This window comes from Macaca thibetana, chromosome 1 (assembly GCF_024542745.1).
Source record: "Macaca thibetana thibetana isolate TM-01 chromosome 1, ASM2454274v1, whole genome shotgun sequence".
In the NCBI taxonomy this organism is placed as follows: domain Eukaryota; kingdom Metazoa; phylum Chordata; class Mammalia; order Primates; family Cercopithecidae; genus Macaca; species Macaca thibetana.
In genome coordinates, this window is record NC_065578.1 from 12,605,286 (window position 1) to 12,624,557 (window position 19,272).

The 19,272-nt window shown below is 44.9% G+C and overlaps 2 protein-coding genes across 4 annotated transcripts in view; one reads left to right on the forward strand and one right to left on the reverse strand.

Annotated features, from left to right (window-relative positions):
• DHRS3 (dehydrogenase/reductase 3) overlaps positions 1 to 19,272 on the reverse strand; it is a 1,035,619-nt gene that overhangs the window by 838,479 nt on the left and 177,868 nt on the right. The window lies entirely within an intron of this gene.
• Positions 8,925 to 19,272, forward strand: part of KAZN (kazrin, periplakin interacting protein) — a 1,229,956-nt gene continuing 1,219,608 nt past the window's right edge. The window contains exon 1 of one of the 3 annotated variants that reach the window (XM_050788146.1): positions 8,925 to 9,369. In XM_050788146.1, the coding sequence (XP_050644103.1) occupies positions 9,249 to 9,369 (121 nt within the window). In that variant the 5' untranslated portion in view covers positions 8,925 to 9,248. The remainder of the gene's footprint in view (positions 9,370 to 19,272) is intronic. The other 2 variants (XM_050788155.1, XM_050788173.1) reach the window with 2 other exon arrangements.

Here is a 19,272-nt window from a genome sequence, read left to right on the forward strand (position 1 = left end):
GTTCACTCCCGAAGTCCCTGCCAACCCTGCCAGAAAGGGACCTGCTGAACTGTATAGTGTTAACCCTGTCATGTTGACACATACAGTTCACCATTCCAGGTATTAACAGTTTTCTGTTGGTATTGCTTCTACTCCTTTTGTCCTACTACTTTTCTTCATCCTCTCTTATTCTCTCTTTCTGGGATGACAGTTAAACCCGTGTCAGTCCTTTTAACTGAATCCCAGTGTCTCGTCCTTTCCTCCGTCTTTCCTATCCTGTTGTCTGTGCTTCACTCTGACTTTCTTCTGACTGATCTGCCATGTCACTAATTCTTTCCACCTGTGTCTAATATCAGTTTGGTAAATTTTTATAGTTTTTTTCCCCCCAAATCCTATACCTTGCCCCATTTCCCTAACCACGTTAAGCAAACTTACTGTGGTCTGTGTCTGATATCTGGACAGCTAGTAGTCCTGCCTGCCCGCCCGCCCGCCCTCCCTCCCTTCCTTCCTTCCTCCCTTCCTTCCTTCCTTCCTTCCTTCCTTCCTTCCTTCCTTCCTTCCTTCCTCCCTTTGTTCTCTCCCTCCCTTTGTTCCCTCCCTCCCTCCTCCTTCTTTTTCTTTTCTTGATAGGGCCTTGCTCTGTTGCCCAGGCTGGAATGCAGTGGTGTGATCTTGGCTCCCTACAATCTCTGCCTCTCAGGCTCAAGCTGTCCTCCCACCTCAGCCTCCCCAGTAGCTGGGACTACAGGTGTGCACCACCATGTCCAGCTAATTTTTGTATTTTTTTTTGTAGAGACAAGGTCTCACCTTATTGCCCAGGCTGGTCTTGAACTCCTGAGCTCCAGCAATCCATCCATCTCAGCCTCCCAAGGTGTTGGGATTACAAGCGTGAGACACTGTGCCTGGCCTGGGGGTTTTCTTTTTGTTGTCTGTTTCTCTTGCCTTTTGACCATATTGTCTTTGTCCAACTAATTGTTTTTCTTAAACTGTAGGAAAACTGAAAGAATAGTAAACATTCCTCCTACAAGTCATTTGAGTCTGCTGTAGACACGATGCTCCATCATTCCCAAATGTTTTAGTGTGTGTTTCCTACACATCAAGGACATTCTCCTACTTACCACAGCACAACTATCAAATTCAAGGAGTTAACATTGATCCATCACTACTCTCTGATTTGCAAGCTCCATTCAAGTTTTATTGGAACAATTCAGGATCACAGGCTGCATTTAGTCCTGTTGCCTTTTTACTTGCTTTCTATTTGGAACAGTTCCTCAGATTTTCCTTAACTTTTATGACGTCGCCACTTAAAAATATAGGACAGTTATTTTGTAGGCTGTTCTTCAGTGTGGGTTTATAAAACGTTTTCCTGATTAGTTGCAAGTAATAGATCTTTGTCAGGAATACTGCAGAAGTGATGCTGAGTTCTTCTTATTGCATCCTTTTTAGGTGGTACATGGTTTTGATTTATCCTATGACTAAAGAGGTTAACTTTGTAACTAACTTTGATTAAGATAGTGTCTTCCAGGTTTGCCCGCTGTAAAGTCACTCCTTTTACTTTTTGTGATTAATAAAGATTTTGTGGGGACAGAGTTTGAAGCTGTAAGTTTACTGTTTCTCGTCAAGCTTTCACCCACTAGATTTAGCATTCATTGACATTTCCTGCCTGAATTATGACTATGAGAGGCTGTCAAATGGCAATTTTACAAGTCCATCATTTTATGCATCTATTGGTTGGCATTTGACTGTAAAGAACTTTTTCTTCTCTGTGTGCATTTATTTGTGGATATATTTATGTATCCATCCATCCATCATCCTTCCACCCATATAGACCTATAGGTTTCTATTCAATGAGTTATAATTCATTATCATCACTTTTATATAAAAATTATTCTTGATTTGGCCAGTGGGAGTTTCTTCAAGCTGGCTACCATGTCTTTTTGGAATGTCTCCACCCATCTTGGAGAAATTCCTTACTTCCTGGCTAAACAAGATATCAAGATATCTTTGTGTTTTTCATGCATCAGTCCTAGACCAATCAGCTCTAGTTCGTTTTAGTGGAGGAATGATATTTAGAGCATAGATGTTGTTTATAGGATAGCACATTGCTATTGGGGTATCATTGTTCCCAGGCCCTCTCAGTGGACAGAATTAGGGAATAGAGTATGTATGTTCTGATACACACAGCTGGATACACACCTACATCTAAATCTAGATATATTTATGTGACTATATATAGATTAAAAACACCAATGTTTATAATTTCTATTCAGCATCACAGATTTCATTCTAGCTTTCCCTTGTCTCTAACAGTGAGACCTGGCTCCCATTATCCTCAATATGTTTACTTATTTGCTCAATCTCATCCCGTATAACCAATCTCCTGTTGCTGTTGCTGCTTCTTGTGTGAATGCCTTACTTATCTTACTTGGGCTGTGTCCCTAAGGGATTTCTGTCATCCCTCCTTACATCACAGATGTTGTAAGTTTCTGCAGTGCAGTGATGATCACATTTGCCTGACAAATGCCCCTTTATCTTGCTTGGGTTTCTGAGTTAGTATTGGGCTCCACCACCTACTCCTTTGGCAAGGATTTCTACTTCTCTTGCCCAGTGTTTTGCATTGAGTTGAATTATTGAGGAAGGAAGGAAGGAAGGAAGAAAAGTAGATACCTTGTTATTTTAAATTCAGTGCTAGACAGTATTTATGAAATTATAAAAATAAGACTTAGGGATAATGATATAATGATGAGTGATGATAATGATATTCCTCCAGAGAAGTATTATATTCATTCCTGTGGGTTCTGTTGTGACAGAATAAAAGACAATGTTAGCTCTGTCTTGCCTGGATCTATTGATCAGTGATTTCTCTAGTCAAAGAAAGGGTTAACTTTATAAATAAGTCTCTTTAGAAATCTAATGAAGCTCCTTTTGAGCCAGTTACTATTTCAGCACCTGCCATTTTTAAGGTTATGAGAATAATAGGACTTAGCTCTGCATCAAGACATTAGCGCCCTCATACACAGCTGGTAGGAATGTAAAATAATAAAGCCACAGGAAAACACTTTGGCAGTTCCTCAAAGCATTAAACATAGTTGCCATATGACCCAGCAATTCTGTTCCTTGACCTATACTCGAGAAAAATAAAATGCCCACACCAAAAATTATACACAAATGGTTATAGTGGCATTATTCATAATAGCCAAAATGTTGAAACAACCCGATGTCTATCAACAGATGAATGTATAAACAAAATGTGGTATAGTCATACAATGAAATATTATTCAGTCATTAAAAGAAATGAAATATTGGTATATATTACAAGTTGAATAAACCTTGAAAAGATCATGCTAATTGAAAGGAGCCAGACACAGAGGTTCACATATTACATCATTCTATTCATAGGAAAATCCAGAAGATGGAGATTAATAGATATAGAAAGTAGATGAGTGGTTGTTGATGGTTGAGAGGCTGTCATGGAGTTAGGGGTGAGAGCTAGAGTGTACAGGTATCTTTCTGAGGTGGTGAAAGGGTTCTAACATCAACTGTGGTGATGGTTGTGCATGTATTTGCATATACTAAAGATCACTGACTTGTACACTTCAAGTGGGTGAACCGTATGACATGTGAATTATATTCCAGTAAAGCTACTTAAACATTAAAAAAATAAAGACATTCATCGTGACTTGCTAGGAACCTTGGATCAATCTGGAAACATTTGTGGAATATAAGTTAATAGCACAACTTCTCAAGGACATAGATAATAGCTAGTTTCAAAGCAGAGGACCAACCTATAGGCCTATTCATCCTGTAGATTACTGTGAATGGCTATGTAACTTTTCTGCTGGGTAATCTTGGGCAAAGGACATGAATTTCTCTAAGCCCAGGTTTCCTCATCTCGGAAGAGGGCACATTAGAATCTATCATTAAATAAGAACGTTTGTGGAGCTCCTGATGCCCTACAGCTCATGTCATATAGCAGCCTCCACTTACTTTATTTCTCATAATAAATTATCAGTATCATAAAACAAGTTGCTCTGAGCTTGGTGTCATGTTTTCCTAAATTGCTCTTCATTTTATCTCTGTCTATAACGGCTGGCTGGGGTACTCTGCACCTTTTGGGAACTGTAGGTGATAACAGCTGATGTATTGAGCCTGGGTTGATGTGTGCAAGCAGCTCTTAACTTCTGTGAGAGTATGAGAGTGTGAGCACAGTCAAGGAAGCACTTTGGGGCGAGTCAATTGAAAGCCTATCAGACTGAAAACATACCAAGGAGATTGCCGGGTCTGTCCTTCAGACCCTGGCTGGTGGATGAAATGAGTACTCAGACAGAGGTATGCAGTATAAGAGCAGCTAGGTGGCTGCCTGGCTCTAGTGGCCAGAGAGCAGCCCCAAGAAGCTGGAGCTGCTTCCTTTTATTCAGTGCAGGCACAATGCCGAAAACCTGGAGCCAACACAACCTGTAGGTAATTAACATTTATTGTTCCCCTTTCAGGGAAGTCGTGGGCAGATGATCAAAGGTCAGTTCCTGGTCAACATAAGTAAACAAGCCTGTTTAAGTTAAATTCCCCCACATTCCCTTGTACCTACTCCTTACCCTCTACTCAGGGTTATAGGACAGCTGCCTTCAGCTATTCTCCCCCAGGGCTCTGTAGAATCTTCTGACCTTTCAGAAGGTTTGTGTCCTTTCCCTATAGTTTTTCCCACCACTCTGACAGATCCCCTACAGGAAATCTTAAAAACAAGGAGATAATTAGTGATTTGAACCAGAGCAAATTTATATTGTTTCTTATCTAAAAAGCCTGAACTAGACTTTAAAGTGTTTTCAGTATAACAGATATTTATGCTAGCCTTGTCCTAATGACTTGCCCAAATTCCCTCCCCAACCCAATCCTCTTCCTTCTGCTGAAACAAATCCTACTTCTCTTCTTAGACCCAGGTCTAACACTGCCTCCTATAAAGCTCTCCCTGAAGGCTCTAGCTGTCACCTGCATTAGAATGACAAGACCTTTCATGGCCATAATTCCCAGTGTGGTTTTGTGTCTTTCCGCTTGTGTGGTTAATCATTGTTTGTGTTTATCATATATACATAGATATATTTTGTGTTGCTTTTCTCACTGTCTCTTCATTCCTTCCCTCTACCACTTTCCATGCATACCACTATCCCATCTACCTGCGGTTAGCATAGGGTTAGGGATCAAATAGATATTAAACAAATGATTCTTATTAATGCATATGTAACAAGAGTCCTATACATCAGTTAATGACTTCTCCTGTGTGACTTTCTTTTGATCTCTATCTCCAGTGACATTTCAATACGTGAACACCTCTCTGTGAGGAATAGGCTTGTATTATAAATGAATGCAGACCATGCTGGGTGTAACAGGATGGCAAGCATATTCCATATAAAGGGGGCAATTGCTGCTCCAATTTATTGTGTGGTGAGACATGCAGACTCAACCCTATCAAATCTGACTTGTCTTGAAAAATCAGAATCCAAACTTCTTAAAATGTTGGCCACTAACTTTAAAATTTGAACATTGATAGCATAGTTTGAGTAGATAGGATAGAGAGCTCAAGAATACACTCATATGTATGGAAACATGATAGGTAATACTAATGGTGCCACAGTGGAAAAAGGTAGGTAGGGGGCGTTGGTCAGTTCGAGCTGCTATAGTAGAATGCCATAGACTGGGTGGTTTATAAACCACAGAAATGTATTTCTCACAGTTCTAGAGGCTGGAAGTCTGAGACCAGGGTGCCAGCATGGCCTGGTTCTGGTGAGGGTATACTTGCAGATTGCAGGCTGCCAGCTTCTGTGTCCTCACTTGGTGGAAAGACAGAAAGTTCCCTGGGATCCCTTTTATAAGGGCAGCAGTCCCATTCACAATGGCTCCACCCTCATGATCTAATCACCCCCAAAGGCTTTACCTCCTAATTGTATCATATCCGGGGTTAGGATTTCTACGTAGCAGTTTTCGGGGAACATAAACATTCAGTCCATTGCATAAGGAAAAGATGGTTTCGGGAAAACTGTTTCAGAATCTTGAGGAGAAAAAGGTGAACCGTACCGAATACCGGATATAAAAGTAAACTCCAGATAGACCTGAGTATGAAAGGTAAAACTATAAAAAAGGCTAAGTTTGTAATCAAGAGGGAAGGATGTTTTAGGCAAGACCCCCAGATCAGACTATAAGTCAAAAAGCAACCGACCTGACTACCCTAAAATTAGTTATTTCAAGTCAAGGAAAGACACCATGGGTAGTTATCAGTTGGATGACCAACTAGGAAAAGATAACTTGTAAAATGTAAGTAGATTAGAGGTTAATATCTAGCAAAACCAGTGAACTCTAATGAATCAACAGGAATGCTGGAAAATAGTAAAATGACTGAAAAAATGGGCAAAGACTATGAACAGGAAATTTCCTGAGGAGGAAGCCTCCATGGCTGGTAAGCTTTTCAAGAAGTACTTGACTTAGTAATTAAGGAAAGGCAAATCAAAACAATGAATTATAATGAACTGTAGCTATTAAATTTCCTAGCTTTCTAATTTCTGCCAACAACAATTATTGGCAAAAGTGTGGGAAAGTGGGAGTACGAGCACCGTGTGTAGTACTAGTGGGCATGTAAACCAGCACATTCTGGAGCCATTCTGGAGTAGTACTTGGAAACATTTAATGAAATCAAATTTGCATTTATCCTTGCACAGTTTTACTCCTGGTTGTGTAGCCAGGGAAATTCTTGTGCAGTTCTCCATCTCTCCTGGTTTATGCCATGTATCCCAGTATAATTATCAGTGGCACCTCCACTCACTTTCAGAGTGTCCTGATTTGGACAATATATTGCTTGATGACCTTACTGCTTGATGGCATCATCATCGTGCTGCTTTTTTTTTCTTTCCTCTTTTTTTTTTTTTTTTTTTGAGACTGAGTCTCGCTCTGTCACCCAGGCTGGAGTGCAGTGGCGAGATATTGGCTCACTGCAGCCTCTGCCTCCAAGGTTCAAGCGATTCTCCTGCCTCAGCCTCCCAAGCAGCTGGGATTATAGGCACCCACCACCACACTCAGCTAAATTTTTTTTTTTTTTTTTTTTTTTGTATTTTTAGCAGAGACGGCATTTCACCATGTTGGCCAGGCTGGTCTCAACTCCTAACCTTAGGTGATCCGCCCGCCTCGGCCTCCCAAAGTGCTGAGATTACAGGTGTGAGCCACTGCTCCCAGTGCTGTGCTGTTTATAGGAGGAGAGCTTCGGAAGCAAGTCAGTTGCCCGGTGGTGCTAAGGGAGCAGATAGAGTAAAATGGTACATTTAATATATGAAACACCATGTAGCAGTGAGAAGCAATGGACTGGGTATACAGAGAATGCAGGAAGATATAGATTGCCAAACAGAAGACATCTGCAGCTTGAACTACTATATGAAGGTTCACCTTGGAATTTTTTTTTTTTTTTAACAGCAGCTAACAGGTCATTGCTGGGATGCATTATAACTTCCATTTCCACTCAGACCTGATAAACCACTCTATTTCTCTTCCTGCGTGGGATTTCTGCAGATATCAAGAGATCTGGTCTTCTAACCCTAGCTCTGGACCACCTTAGACCCCTAGAGAAAAATGGTCCCTGGTGTCCTACAGTTTCATGACGTGGAGAAGAGCCTCTTACATGACAAGAAAAGGGATGCCAATCACTTAAACTACCCGAAAGCATTAACAAAGTCAGACTTCATTTGAACTCTTGGAACTACTTCACGGCTCCTCTGTCCTGTCTTACCCATCCCAAGGAACCCTCAAAACATCACTAAGCTGTATGTCTTTGCTGGCCAAGGGCGCTAATGGAAAAAGGCTCCGTTTGAGAGTCTTTCTGGCCCCTAGATCAGTTGTGAGTTTATCTACCATTACTTAAATACAGAAGAGGCAAATGGCTTTTCTAAATCAAAGTTCTCCGGAGGGAAACAGACGCAGGTGCTTTGACGGCTGCAGCTGTGCCGATTGTGGCACAGCCTCTCTCTCCCTGCACGTGTGTTGCTGCCTAGCAAGGTGATTGCCAGTGCCAATGTCGCAGCAGAATCCTCCAGCAGAGTACCCCCAAATGCTGGCCCGAGATGATGCAGCCTTTCTGGAGTTAGCGTCTTCATGATTAGCAGGTGGAACTTAGCGAAATAAACCCGGCACTGGCAGAAATAGCTGTTGGAATCATGCAAAAAGTACTCCCCCTCCTCCTTTTCCAGAGAAGTGGCCCCTTTTGGTTTGGAGCAGCGGACAGATCCTTCTTCATACACAGCAGGGCTGGGTCGGCTAAGATGAAGCACTCAGATCTCTGTATCACCGGAGCGCCCTACGGGATGTGTGGCATTTTCTCCTTTTCTCTTGGTCTCTGGATTTTACCGCAGGCAGTCGGGTCTCCCGTGCCTGGCACTTCCTTGACTGTGGGCAGGAAGAGGTTACAGCAGCCCTGGAGCCTGCTGGGCTGAGTTAGCACTTCCCTCCGCTTCCAGAATATCTCCCAGGAACAGCCCCCTTTGCATCACGGCACGGGGTGGCGGTGCGGGCTGGGGGCCACCGCAGCAGGTCCCAGTCCCTCCCTGCTGCCCCGCGAGGAGTGGGGAGCTGCAAGGCCGAGGCGTCCGGACTGGAGGATGAGCGGGGACGCCTGCGGGTCTGGAGCTGCACCGCGCCCGCGCCTCCCGCGCTCTGCCTTTGGCAGCAGTCGGACGCTCTGCGCGCGCAGGACCTGGGACCGCGGCACTTGCGCGGGGACGCAGGAGCCCAGGGCCGGCGCTGCGGGCAGCGGGGCGGCGCCAGCACGGCCAGCTTCCCAGGGAGCCTGGAGCAGCATCGTGCCCTGCACGCCTCCCTGGACGGAGACGCCGCGGGGCCTGGGCAGCGCTTTGCCGGCAGCTGGTGCTGGAACGCGGCCGGGGCTGAGCTGCTCCCGGGGACTCTGCCCCTTCCAGGTGATCCCAGGGGAGGCAGCCCGGGGGTCAAGTTCTAGCCACCCTTCCGGGCCAAAAAGCAACGACTCCTAGTTAGGGGGAAACTTAGCTTTTTGTTTTGCTTGGAACTGCTGCTGTGCAAGATTTGCCAAGCCTTACAGGGTTTCATTTTTTACTTGATTGGTGTTTGAGAAAAACTGCAAGGAAAGGGTGGCGAAAGGAAGAAACACTATAAACTTTGGGGTAGACATTTTCTTGGAAGTGACAAGTAGCCTCAGATCTGCAGTTCCTGGGCCAGCGACGGCATCCTTTGCTCTGACACTCCAAGGGTCTGGACGCTGCCACATGACCAACACCAAAGACCCCAGAAGAGCCATGGAATCCACGTTGGCGACATCCAGTTCTGCCACAGGCCCCGTCACCTTCTCCCACGTCTTTGGTCAGCAGTGCCAACTTATGCAAGCAGGTAGGAATTGTGTCGTGTGTGATGTGCCCAGAGAATGGGAAGTGGAACGTTATCCCGGGTCCCCAAAAACAGAGGTCTGTGTGTGTCTGTGTGTCTGTCTGCCTCGGCTCTTTCTCGATGTAATTTGAGATGTAAGACTTAACTAGCTAGTGACAGGTTTGCCTGGCATTTATCACTGTAAAAGATAAAGTTTTTAGGACTTGCCATGAGATAACGCACTGCTTTTGCAATGTGTGAGGGCCCTTGTTTGTCCTTCGTCATCGATTTTCTCTGTGGCTAGCTGAGGGGTGAAGGAGGGTGCGTCAGGATGGATCTGATGATGCCATGCTGTGGCCATCTTTTGAGGGCAGGTGCCAGTCCTAGCCTGGTTGCCTTTGTCAGCTTGCCTCTCTCTGCTCCTAAGAGTTATGTTTAATCTATGCCCCACCAGCCCCTGCTGGAGTAACTTCCATGCATGTAAGTGTCTGTTCTGAGCAGCCTCTCCCAGGCTTTGACTTGGTTGTGGGGATTCCTCATTAGTCTTTGCTCATGAATTTGTCTTCCAAATGGCTTGCGTTTTATACGGAAGGGAAAGATTAGCATGGGCTGCAGGCCTTATAACCCATGCTAGCTGTCTTGCTAGGATGCACATGTGGTCGCATAGAAAAAAAAAAGGTGAGGATGGATGGCTTGGTGCAAATAGTCACCGTACTCTAACTCACAAGTGGTACTTGAGACATGCTTATGATTGGGTTGGAGTCACATGCGATATTGGATGCCTGTTTCTCTGCTTTTTTGGAGTTAATTCCCACTGGGAAAACAACCACACATTCCTCCAATGTTTTCCTGGGTGTTTTAGGGTTAATTGTGCATTTTGGCTTGAGTCTCAGGAAGATGGTGAGAAGAGCACTGTATCAGGAGTCTGGGGGCCTGAGTCAGTGTTGATGCTTTCATTGGGTAGTTGCATGACCTTGGAAATTGCAGACCGCACCCCCCTTCCTGGGGTATCCATCCCCTGCTGCAAAACAAGAGAACTGGATTCAGGGCTGCTGGGTCCATCCAGGCCTGAGATTTTGTGAGCTCAGAGAAGCACATCTTGGATGTGTCTGCACAGAGAGGCAGCTCGTGGAGTGGGTGAGTGAGGGCTCTGGAGCTGACTGCCTGGGTTGGGGTCCCAGTTTCACTTATTAAAAACTGTGTGATCTCAGGCAAGTTACTTAGCCTCTCTGTGCCTCAGTTTCCTTTTTTGTGAAATGGAGATACTAGGCACTCCTTCATAAGGTCATTGCAAAGATTAATTAAGTTAATGTGTGAAAACATCCTTCTATGGGTCAGTCAAGTCTTCTCTGTTTGTGGGGAGGGGCACAGCTGCCTTTGGTCATAGACAATGGAAGCACTGAATGCACACCGTCCGCCATCCACTGCACTCCTAACTTGATTTTGGTTTGTCCAGAAGGTTGAAAATCTTCCACTCTCTACATCTGTGGAATATTTTATCTGGAATGCATTAGGTAGGAGGGCTCAGAAGCTTTCCTGGACTGAGGTTCCCTTGCCTTGCCTTTCTACTTCTCTGAGACTCCTGTGGGAAGGCACATCGGATTTCTAAAGTACCTCCCCTGCGGCTTCATTCACTTTCTTTTAGAAGCACCCAGGCCTAAATCAGGCCATGAAATCCTCTGCCTCTTCTTAAAAAAAAAATCCTTTATGTCAAGAGAGCAATGCAACATGGAATAATAATGACTAGCAGTCTCCAGGGAGAACACTCTCCCTGAAGAAAGGCAAAGAGGAATCATTAACCTTAAGTCGAAAGAGCTCACTCAATTAGGACGCGAAAGGGATTGAGACCAGCACTGATACGTCTCCAGCCAGCCATTTACAGTCCAGTGAGTATCACAAATGAGATCTTAAATGTATGTGAAAATGATTCGCAGACTCTAGGGGTTTACAGCTGGGTTAATCACATATGTCCCAAGTGAGAGGTAGCTACAGATCCCATGTACTCGCTGAGTACCTACTATGCACAGTGCCAGGAACCACAGGATCTGGAGAGTAAGTTATGGCTGATACTCCTGGAGATGTTGGTCTCGCTGGTGTAAACATAAAGCATATTGAGGAAAAGAGAATTACACACAATGTGACTTTTCAATGATACCATTTTCTGAACAACCCTTCCTATATGTTTTACATAAACCAGCTCCTGTAATTTTTATAATTTTTTATTTTTTGAGATAGGGTCTTGCTTTATTGCCCAGGCTACAGTGCAGTGGCATGGTCATAGCTCGCTGCAACCTCAGCCTCCTAGGCTCAAGTGGTCCTCCTGCCTCAGTCTCCTGCTACTATGCTGGTCTAGGGCAGGGGTTAACAAAGGTTTTGTTTCTTTTGCAAAGAGCCAGATAATAAATCTTGTTGGCTTTATAGTCCACATGTTTTTGTTTATGGCTAGTTGGCTCTGCCATTGTAGCACAAAAGCAGCCACAGACAAAGTGTGTATGAATGGGCATGGCTGTGTGCCAACTAAACTTTATTTGCAAAAGCAAATGGTGGGCCAGGCTGTAGTGCAGTGGCATGATCATAGCTCACTGCAGCTTTGACCACCTAGGCTCAAGCGTTCCTCCCATCTCAGCCTCCCAAGTAGCTGGGACCACAGGCATGTACCACCATTCCCGGTTAATTTTTAATTTTTTTTTTTTTGGAGAGATGAAGTCTCGTTATGTTGCCCAGGCTGGTCTTGAACTCCTGGGCTCAAGTGATCCTTCTGTCTCAGCCTCCCCAAATGCTGGGATTGTAGGAGTGAGCCACCATGCTAGGCTCCTGTAATTTTTTAAAACCCTAGCCAATTTCCACAGGCAAAGGAAATACGCGGGGGTTGCCTGCATGCCCACATTCACACCCTTTGGGAAGGAAAGCCTTGGTCTGGTGCTCAGGCCTGTCCCTTTCACCTCTAAAGTGAATGGTCCCTAGTAGCAACTGGGGCAAATCTTTTATATCTGTAAGTATCTCATGTCTTAGGAGAAAAAGTTGATTTCCAGGAATGGAGCAGTAAGGATATTTAAAGAGGTGGAGATGGGAGGGGGTTGTGCACTAAGTGGCGCCTAGGATTTAGTGGGGCAGCAGAGATAGGTTTCTGGGAGGCAGGGTGAAATTGGGCATGGGTGAGACCAATGAAAACTTTGACCCATTTAGCAGTAGTGGGAGCATAAAGGTCTGGTGGGGCCATGGGAAAAGCATGTGGTTCTTTCTCATTTAGTCCCAGTTTGGCTGTTGCTGGCTGTGTGAGCTTCAAACCAAAGGCTGGCAAACTACAGCCCTGGGGCCAAATCTGGCCCACTGCTTGCTTTTGTAAATAAAGTTTTATTGACACACAGCCATGCCCATTTATGTACATTTTGTCTGTGGCTGCTTTTGTGCTATAGTGGCAGAGTCAAGTAGTCACGAGTGAAACCATGTGAACCATAAAGCCAACAATATTTATTATCTGGCTCTTTGCAGAAAAAACAAAAACTTTGCTGACCCCTCCGCTAGACCAGCATAGGAAGCACAGAATGGGATTAGACAGAATTTGTGTGGGACAATGTGAAAGGGATCAAGCCTGAGAGTGTGGCTCTGAAAGATGCTTATTTGCCGGTACCCTTCATGCTACGTGGTGCTGTGGCTTTCTCATTTTCTCTTCCACCATCCACACACCACCTCATACATGTATGTAGGGGTTGCTTCAGGAAGCTTTTAGAATAGGTCTGAAAGTGCCAGCAAGAAGAGAGTTCTCAGCATGTGCCCAAATCTATAGCACCTGAGCTGGACAGGATCACATCTGCCTCAGTGTGTTCTGACATTCCAGATAAAGATTTGCCATGGCGGACTGCTGGCAATTTGGCACAACCATAGGTGGCACTTATTGGGTAGTTATTCTGGGATGGTTATTGTGCCCCCCGAAGGGTGGATGGAGGATTTCCTGGTGAACAGGTGAGATTTCCATGTTGACAGAGTTGGGATTTAAATTTCAGGCAGCCCAACCCCAAAGCCTGTGCTCACAAAAGGCAATTCCACAGCTTCTGCAAAGGGTTTTAAACAATGTGTCTTGTCTCGCTCAAGGATTTAGAGGAGAGAGCAGCACTCTGGATCTTGGGGTGACTTTGATGCTGTTGCCCACCCTCCTCCCTCTCCAGGTCCTTCATCCCACTCTTAATAGTCCTATGAGGAAGTTCATCCTCTTCTATTTCTAACCCCCAACCCAAATTTCTTTCACTTGCCTTTGCCCCTGCTATAGCCCAAAATGGTAGGTAAGAAGTTGATCTGGTCAGGCAGGCATGACCGATGGAGGCTGCCATTGTCCATTCTTGCTGCCTGACCTCCTTCAGGTGGGAGCTTAAGACCACACTCCCAGGTGGGGTATCTGCTGACATTGTGATATTCAGAATCATAGAGGGGTTTGGCTGTGTCCAACATCTGAGGATGTTGGGGGGACCTCCGAGGGGATAGGCAGTACAGACTCAAGCTGGTATGCTAGTGGCCTCAGTGCAGCTGGACAAGTCCCCTTGTCCATATTCTCCTGGGTTCCCAAAACATTTAACTGGACACCCCCTACCCCCTGACCTGGCATTTGGCTGCGTCTCTGCAGAGGGCTATTGCCCTATCCCCTGGCCTGGCAGTCTATTGGTTGGGTGACCCCCAGCTTGCAGCCCATAGCTGGTGGGGACTTCATCTGTTGTGCCAAGTTCTGACTTGCTGAGTTGCCCCTGTGTCACGGAAGTTGATTTCCAACCCATTTCATGTGGGCAGAAAGCATTTCTGCAGTTACCTTGCTTGACCAGAACAACCAAAGTCATTTTGTCTAATATGTCCTGCTGACGCTGCCTGAATCCAGGCCCAGCTCAAGGAGGGTGGAAGGGAGATGAGAACAGGAAGGTGACAGGACTTCAGCACCTGGACTGCCGCTGCTTGGCACTGTTCCTGGGCTGCAGCTCAGGTGCCACCTGCAAGGCTCCTCGTTTGCATGACTAGTGAGGGATTGGTCCCCTGCACCACACCTTGCAGAAACTCAGAGATGTGCAAGCCATGCCTGTCTGGCTGTCTCATCTGCCAGACTGGTACCTGCAGCTGTGGTATGGGCAGCTTTTGACTTTATTATCATGTTCCTTCTGAAGGCTGCCAGCTGAACCCCTTTCCCTGCCTTTTAAACAATATAGGGGTCCTTCTGAATATGAAGCCTATCTACATTTGGAAGCCACTTGCCAAATTTATAACTAAGAAGGCAAAGGAACCAACATTTACGGCATCTGTGGTGAGCTGGGCACATTGGGGACTTTTGCAAAAGTTAAACAGATGAGGATGAGCAAAGAAGCAAGCGCACACTTGCTGTCGTTCTGTCCATGGGAATGGGAGCACGGCTTTAAGGTTTCCTTGTAGATCCCTGAGGGGTGGTGGTATGTAGGACCTGTTTCTTGCCTGACTGTTTCTCCAGTGGAAATGGTGTGTTCTGACATTCCAGACAAAGATTCGCCATGGCGAACTGCTGGCAATTGGGCACAACCATAGGTGGCACTTATTGGGTACTTATTCTGGGATGGTTATTGTGCTAAGTGCTTTACGTATTACCTTGTTTGACCTTGTTGCATCCTCAGAAGGCAAGCGAAATCATCCGCATTTTATAGATGAGGAAACTTGAGGCCCATAAAGAGAAATATTTCTCTTAACTAGTTAGTGGTTGGTGCCAGGATTCAAATTCAAGTCCCTATTTATTCCTGTTCTTCCTTCCAGAATCCTTCCTGCTGTCTCCTCCCAGAAATTAAATCTCCAGAAATGTTGCTTGAACATCTGTGCCAGCAAAGGAATGTTTGTTGAATGAATGTGGAATCTGTTAACACTGGGGTGACAGTCACTCCTCATAACATGTTAGGTTGGGTTGTGATTTCTGTTCATTAATGTCTTCTGTGTTAGACTCTAAGCTTCCTGAGGTCAACAACTATTATGTTGGTTGTCTTTTTTTTTTTTTTTTTTTTGAGTTGGAATTTCACTCCTGTTGCCCAGGCTGGAGTGCAATGGTGTGATCTTGGCGCACTGCAACCTCCGCCCCTTGGGTTCAAGTGATTCTTGTGCCTCAGCCTCCTGAGTAGCTGGGATTACAAGCATGTACCACCACGCCCAGCTAATTTTTGTATTTTTAGTAGAGATGGGGTTTCACCATGTTGGCCAGGCTGGTCTTGAACTCCTGACCTCAGGTGATCTACCAGCCTTGGCCTCCCAAAGTGCACCCGGTCTATCTTGGTTTTCTTTGGATCCTCTTTGCCTCATATGGTGCTGGCAGTGTAGCAGCTTTCATCAGTAAGATATTGATGCATCTGTTTTAGATCACATCATTAGTTGTTTTACAGGGCGGCTGTCATCCTTATGAGTAGCTGTTAGCATGATGAAATGGTGTTAGTGGAATCTGGGAAAGCAAAATTGCAGTTATGTTCATTCTCTTTCTCAAGACTAATTCTTCTTGATAGTCCTCAAGTTTGCCTCAACCTGGATTCCAGGTCAGTGGGGAAAACAACTTATTCTAGTAGTCCCTTGGGCTGATCAGATGGAGTACTCTGAACTCCAGGCCTTAAAGGGAAAGAGATATACGTTAAGCAAAATGGACAAAGAGGTGGGAGTCAGCCTCTCATTCCTCTCCTCCAGCAGCCCCTCCCTGCCCAATCCCCCACCCTCAGCCGCAAGGTAGAGTATTCCCTACCAGCCCCTGGTGATCTCCTTGAGACTCATGCAGCTGGTGGTGCGAGCACTTACTGTCAATGATGCCCCTTGGACCACTACTTGACCTCATAGAAGTTCCCACAAGTTGCTTATTTTCTCAGGAAAAAGCATCAGGGTGAAGTGGGATCCTCATAGCCTTGAAGTAAGCAGCGTACACGGTGGTCTCAGCTTGTGAGCAGCACAGGCCTCCCACATCGGAAGCAGTCTTATTTTTCCAGAGACCTATTTGTCAGTGGCAGGGGCATGTGATTTTTAGTATGGATTTAAGAGCTCCATGGCTTGGGTTCAAATGCCACTTCTGCCGTTCACTAGCTGTGTGACCTTGGGCAAGTACCATAACCTCTCTGTGCCACATTTTTCTCATTTGCACTAGGAGAATAATAGTTTACTACTTCATGGGGTTGTGATGAGTTTGACAATGAGTTACTACAGGTAGAATGTTTCTCACAGTGCCTGACACAGAATGCTAGTATAGATCAACATTTGCTATCGCTATTTGTTATTAGTGCAATTGCTGTATTTTATTTAATGAGAGGAAGTTTAATAACACTAGGAATTAAAACATTTCTTCTGGTCATGTCTTTCTGACAAGTAAAAAAGTTGCTACTTGTTTTCCTTGGCTAATCATTGGAATAAAAAAAAAAACTCAACATTTTTTTTTCTTGATTCCCAAGGCCAAGAACCAGCCGGTTATGAAGACAGCCATCCCCCTCCCCTCCAATCACAAAAGGATGTTTAAAGAAGGGCCCTCATTGGACCAAGTTTGCCTGGGGTTTGTGTGTTTCTTCCTGGTATAATTAACAGTATCAACGTTTATTCTCAAGCATGTCTTTGTTTGCATGTTAAATCATACGGTCACCCTTAATAAGAGGCAGCTGAGTAAATAAAATTCCAATATTACTTAAACAAAATGCGGATCATCTGATCCCAGAGGAAGCAGTTTAAGGTTAAAAAGACAGTCACGGGAAGAAGCGGATATTTGGTCTGAAACAGTGGGCTGGACAGGTCAGGTGAGCTGGATGCCACTTCTCAGAGATTCTATTAGGATTTCCAGTGTTGCCAGATCATGTTTTCCAAGAGAAACCTGGAGTCCCAATGTTCCTATAAAGCCCTCCAATTTGTGGATGTGCCTTACCAATGAAAGGTTTAAAATTCCAGAGATCAAACTCTCCAGCTGTGTCCTGCCAGTGGGCCACGAGGTTACAAGCTCTGGTTTAAGTGTTCAGTTCTAATTAGCAGGTCTCCCATGCTGGCTTAAAAGCCGCTTCTGGCATCAGCGATACTCTTACCTTTTGCTCTTGTTTCACCCTTGTGCATGAGATATCCACTGTTTGACAGGCATCTGAGTTCTGCCACGTGTGAACACGTGTCTCTACAGCTGTCAGCTTCTTGCATCCTTGCCTAGCTTGTTGTATGATGAAGTATGTGGTAGGATTGTGATAAAGGTGCCTTACTTATGCTACTGATGTTTACTCCCTTTCCTTGGTCACGGGTTCCTGAAGGCCTGGCGGGGGATGTGGATAAGAAACACATAGCCCCAAGGCTCTGAGGCATTCCAGTTTTGGACCTGAGATTGTCTAGTGCAGAAAGGGAAGGCCTTAGCTGAATCGCTGATGCACATGGCCCCAGGCAGCCCCGGGGTGCTCAGCCGTAGAGCTAGCTCTCTGCCCTTGATGGTGGCACCACAGGGCAAGAGGGGTGTCACTGGATTTGGTGAGACAATGGGGGGTGTTTTTGAGAAAGAAGAAAAATGGCCCATTTGTGGGAGAATAACTTGGGGATCCTACTTTACCCTTGGTTCTTTCTTCTGAAAGTGCTGGGATTAAATGACTAGTGGGTTTCCTCGTTTGAGGAAAGGCTTCCTCATGGCTTCCATGATACCAAAAATCCATAAGGAGTGGGACCATGAAGGTGCTTTGTCTTTCCCAGGGTGTAGGGGGTATATACTTAGCCTTTAGGATTGGTCTCATTCTTGCACATGTGTAATCAACCAGCTTAACTTCACACAGGCTGTTTTCGTTAGGCCTGATGTGGATATCTAAACCAGCTTCCGAACAACTTTAAGAGTTGATTTTTCTCATTTGTGTTCCCAAACTCTGGTGGTTACCAGAGGCAGGAAGGAAGAGAGGGAAGAGGGAGAATAGAAAGGGGCTGATGAATGGGTGCAAAAATATAGGTAGGTAGAAGGAGTACGATCTAGTGTTTGATAGCTCTGGAGGGTGACTGTAGTTAATTGCATATTTCAAAATAGCTAGAGGAGAAGAATGTGAATGTTCCTGGCATAAAGAAAAGACAAATGTTTGAGATGATGGATGTTTCTCCCTTTTACCCCGATTTGATCATTACACATTGTATGAATGTAACGAAATACCGCATACACCCTCAAAATATGAACAACTATTATGTATCAATTGAAATACCTACGTAAATAAATTGAGGGAAAAGCTCTTAACCAGACAAGATTTCCGTCCCATTCTTCCTAAATAAAATGGAACGACTGTAGTTTGAACAAAACTTCTATGATGGTCCCCATAATATGGCCACGGGTGAGTAAGGCTCAGCCTGTGATGGGAACCACAAGGCAAGAAGCAAATGAGGTGGGTTTCCACATAGGTCAGTGGGAAACCCTAAAGCAACAGGGGTTATTTGAAGTCTTAACACTGACAATGTGATGTTTGGAGTAGGGAAGATTACAAAAGTCTTGATGTAAAATGCTATGAAAATACAAAATTATATACTAATGATGTACTGGCATTCCGACCCCCCTACCCCCATCTCTCTGGGCGATGACGTTCAGACCTTGATGAATAACCTAGTTGTGGCTTTATGGTCGTGGACCACATTTTTCTTTTGGACATTAGTTCCTTGACCAACTCGGATCACATCTATCTTTCTAGGGATGTAAGGAATGAGTTAGATGAAATAGACATGGAGTCAGGCAGGACAGCCAGTGGGGGACTCCCATCGAAGGACAAAGACAATGTCATGATGGTGGCCGAGTGGCCAGGCTAGATTCCACTTGCCTGGACTTCCTGAAATTTGAAATCTTCTCTTTGATCTCCCCAAAGCCATTATCAGTTACATATAGTGAGGACGAGTTAGCTCACTTAAAGAAAGAACTGGTTTGGGGACCAGGAGTAAAGGAAAAAAGGGAGGAGGATGTTTTCATCTTTGCTGGTCGAGGGAATT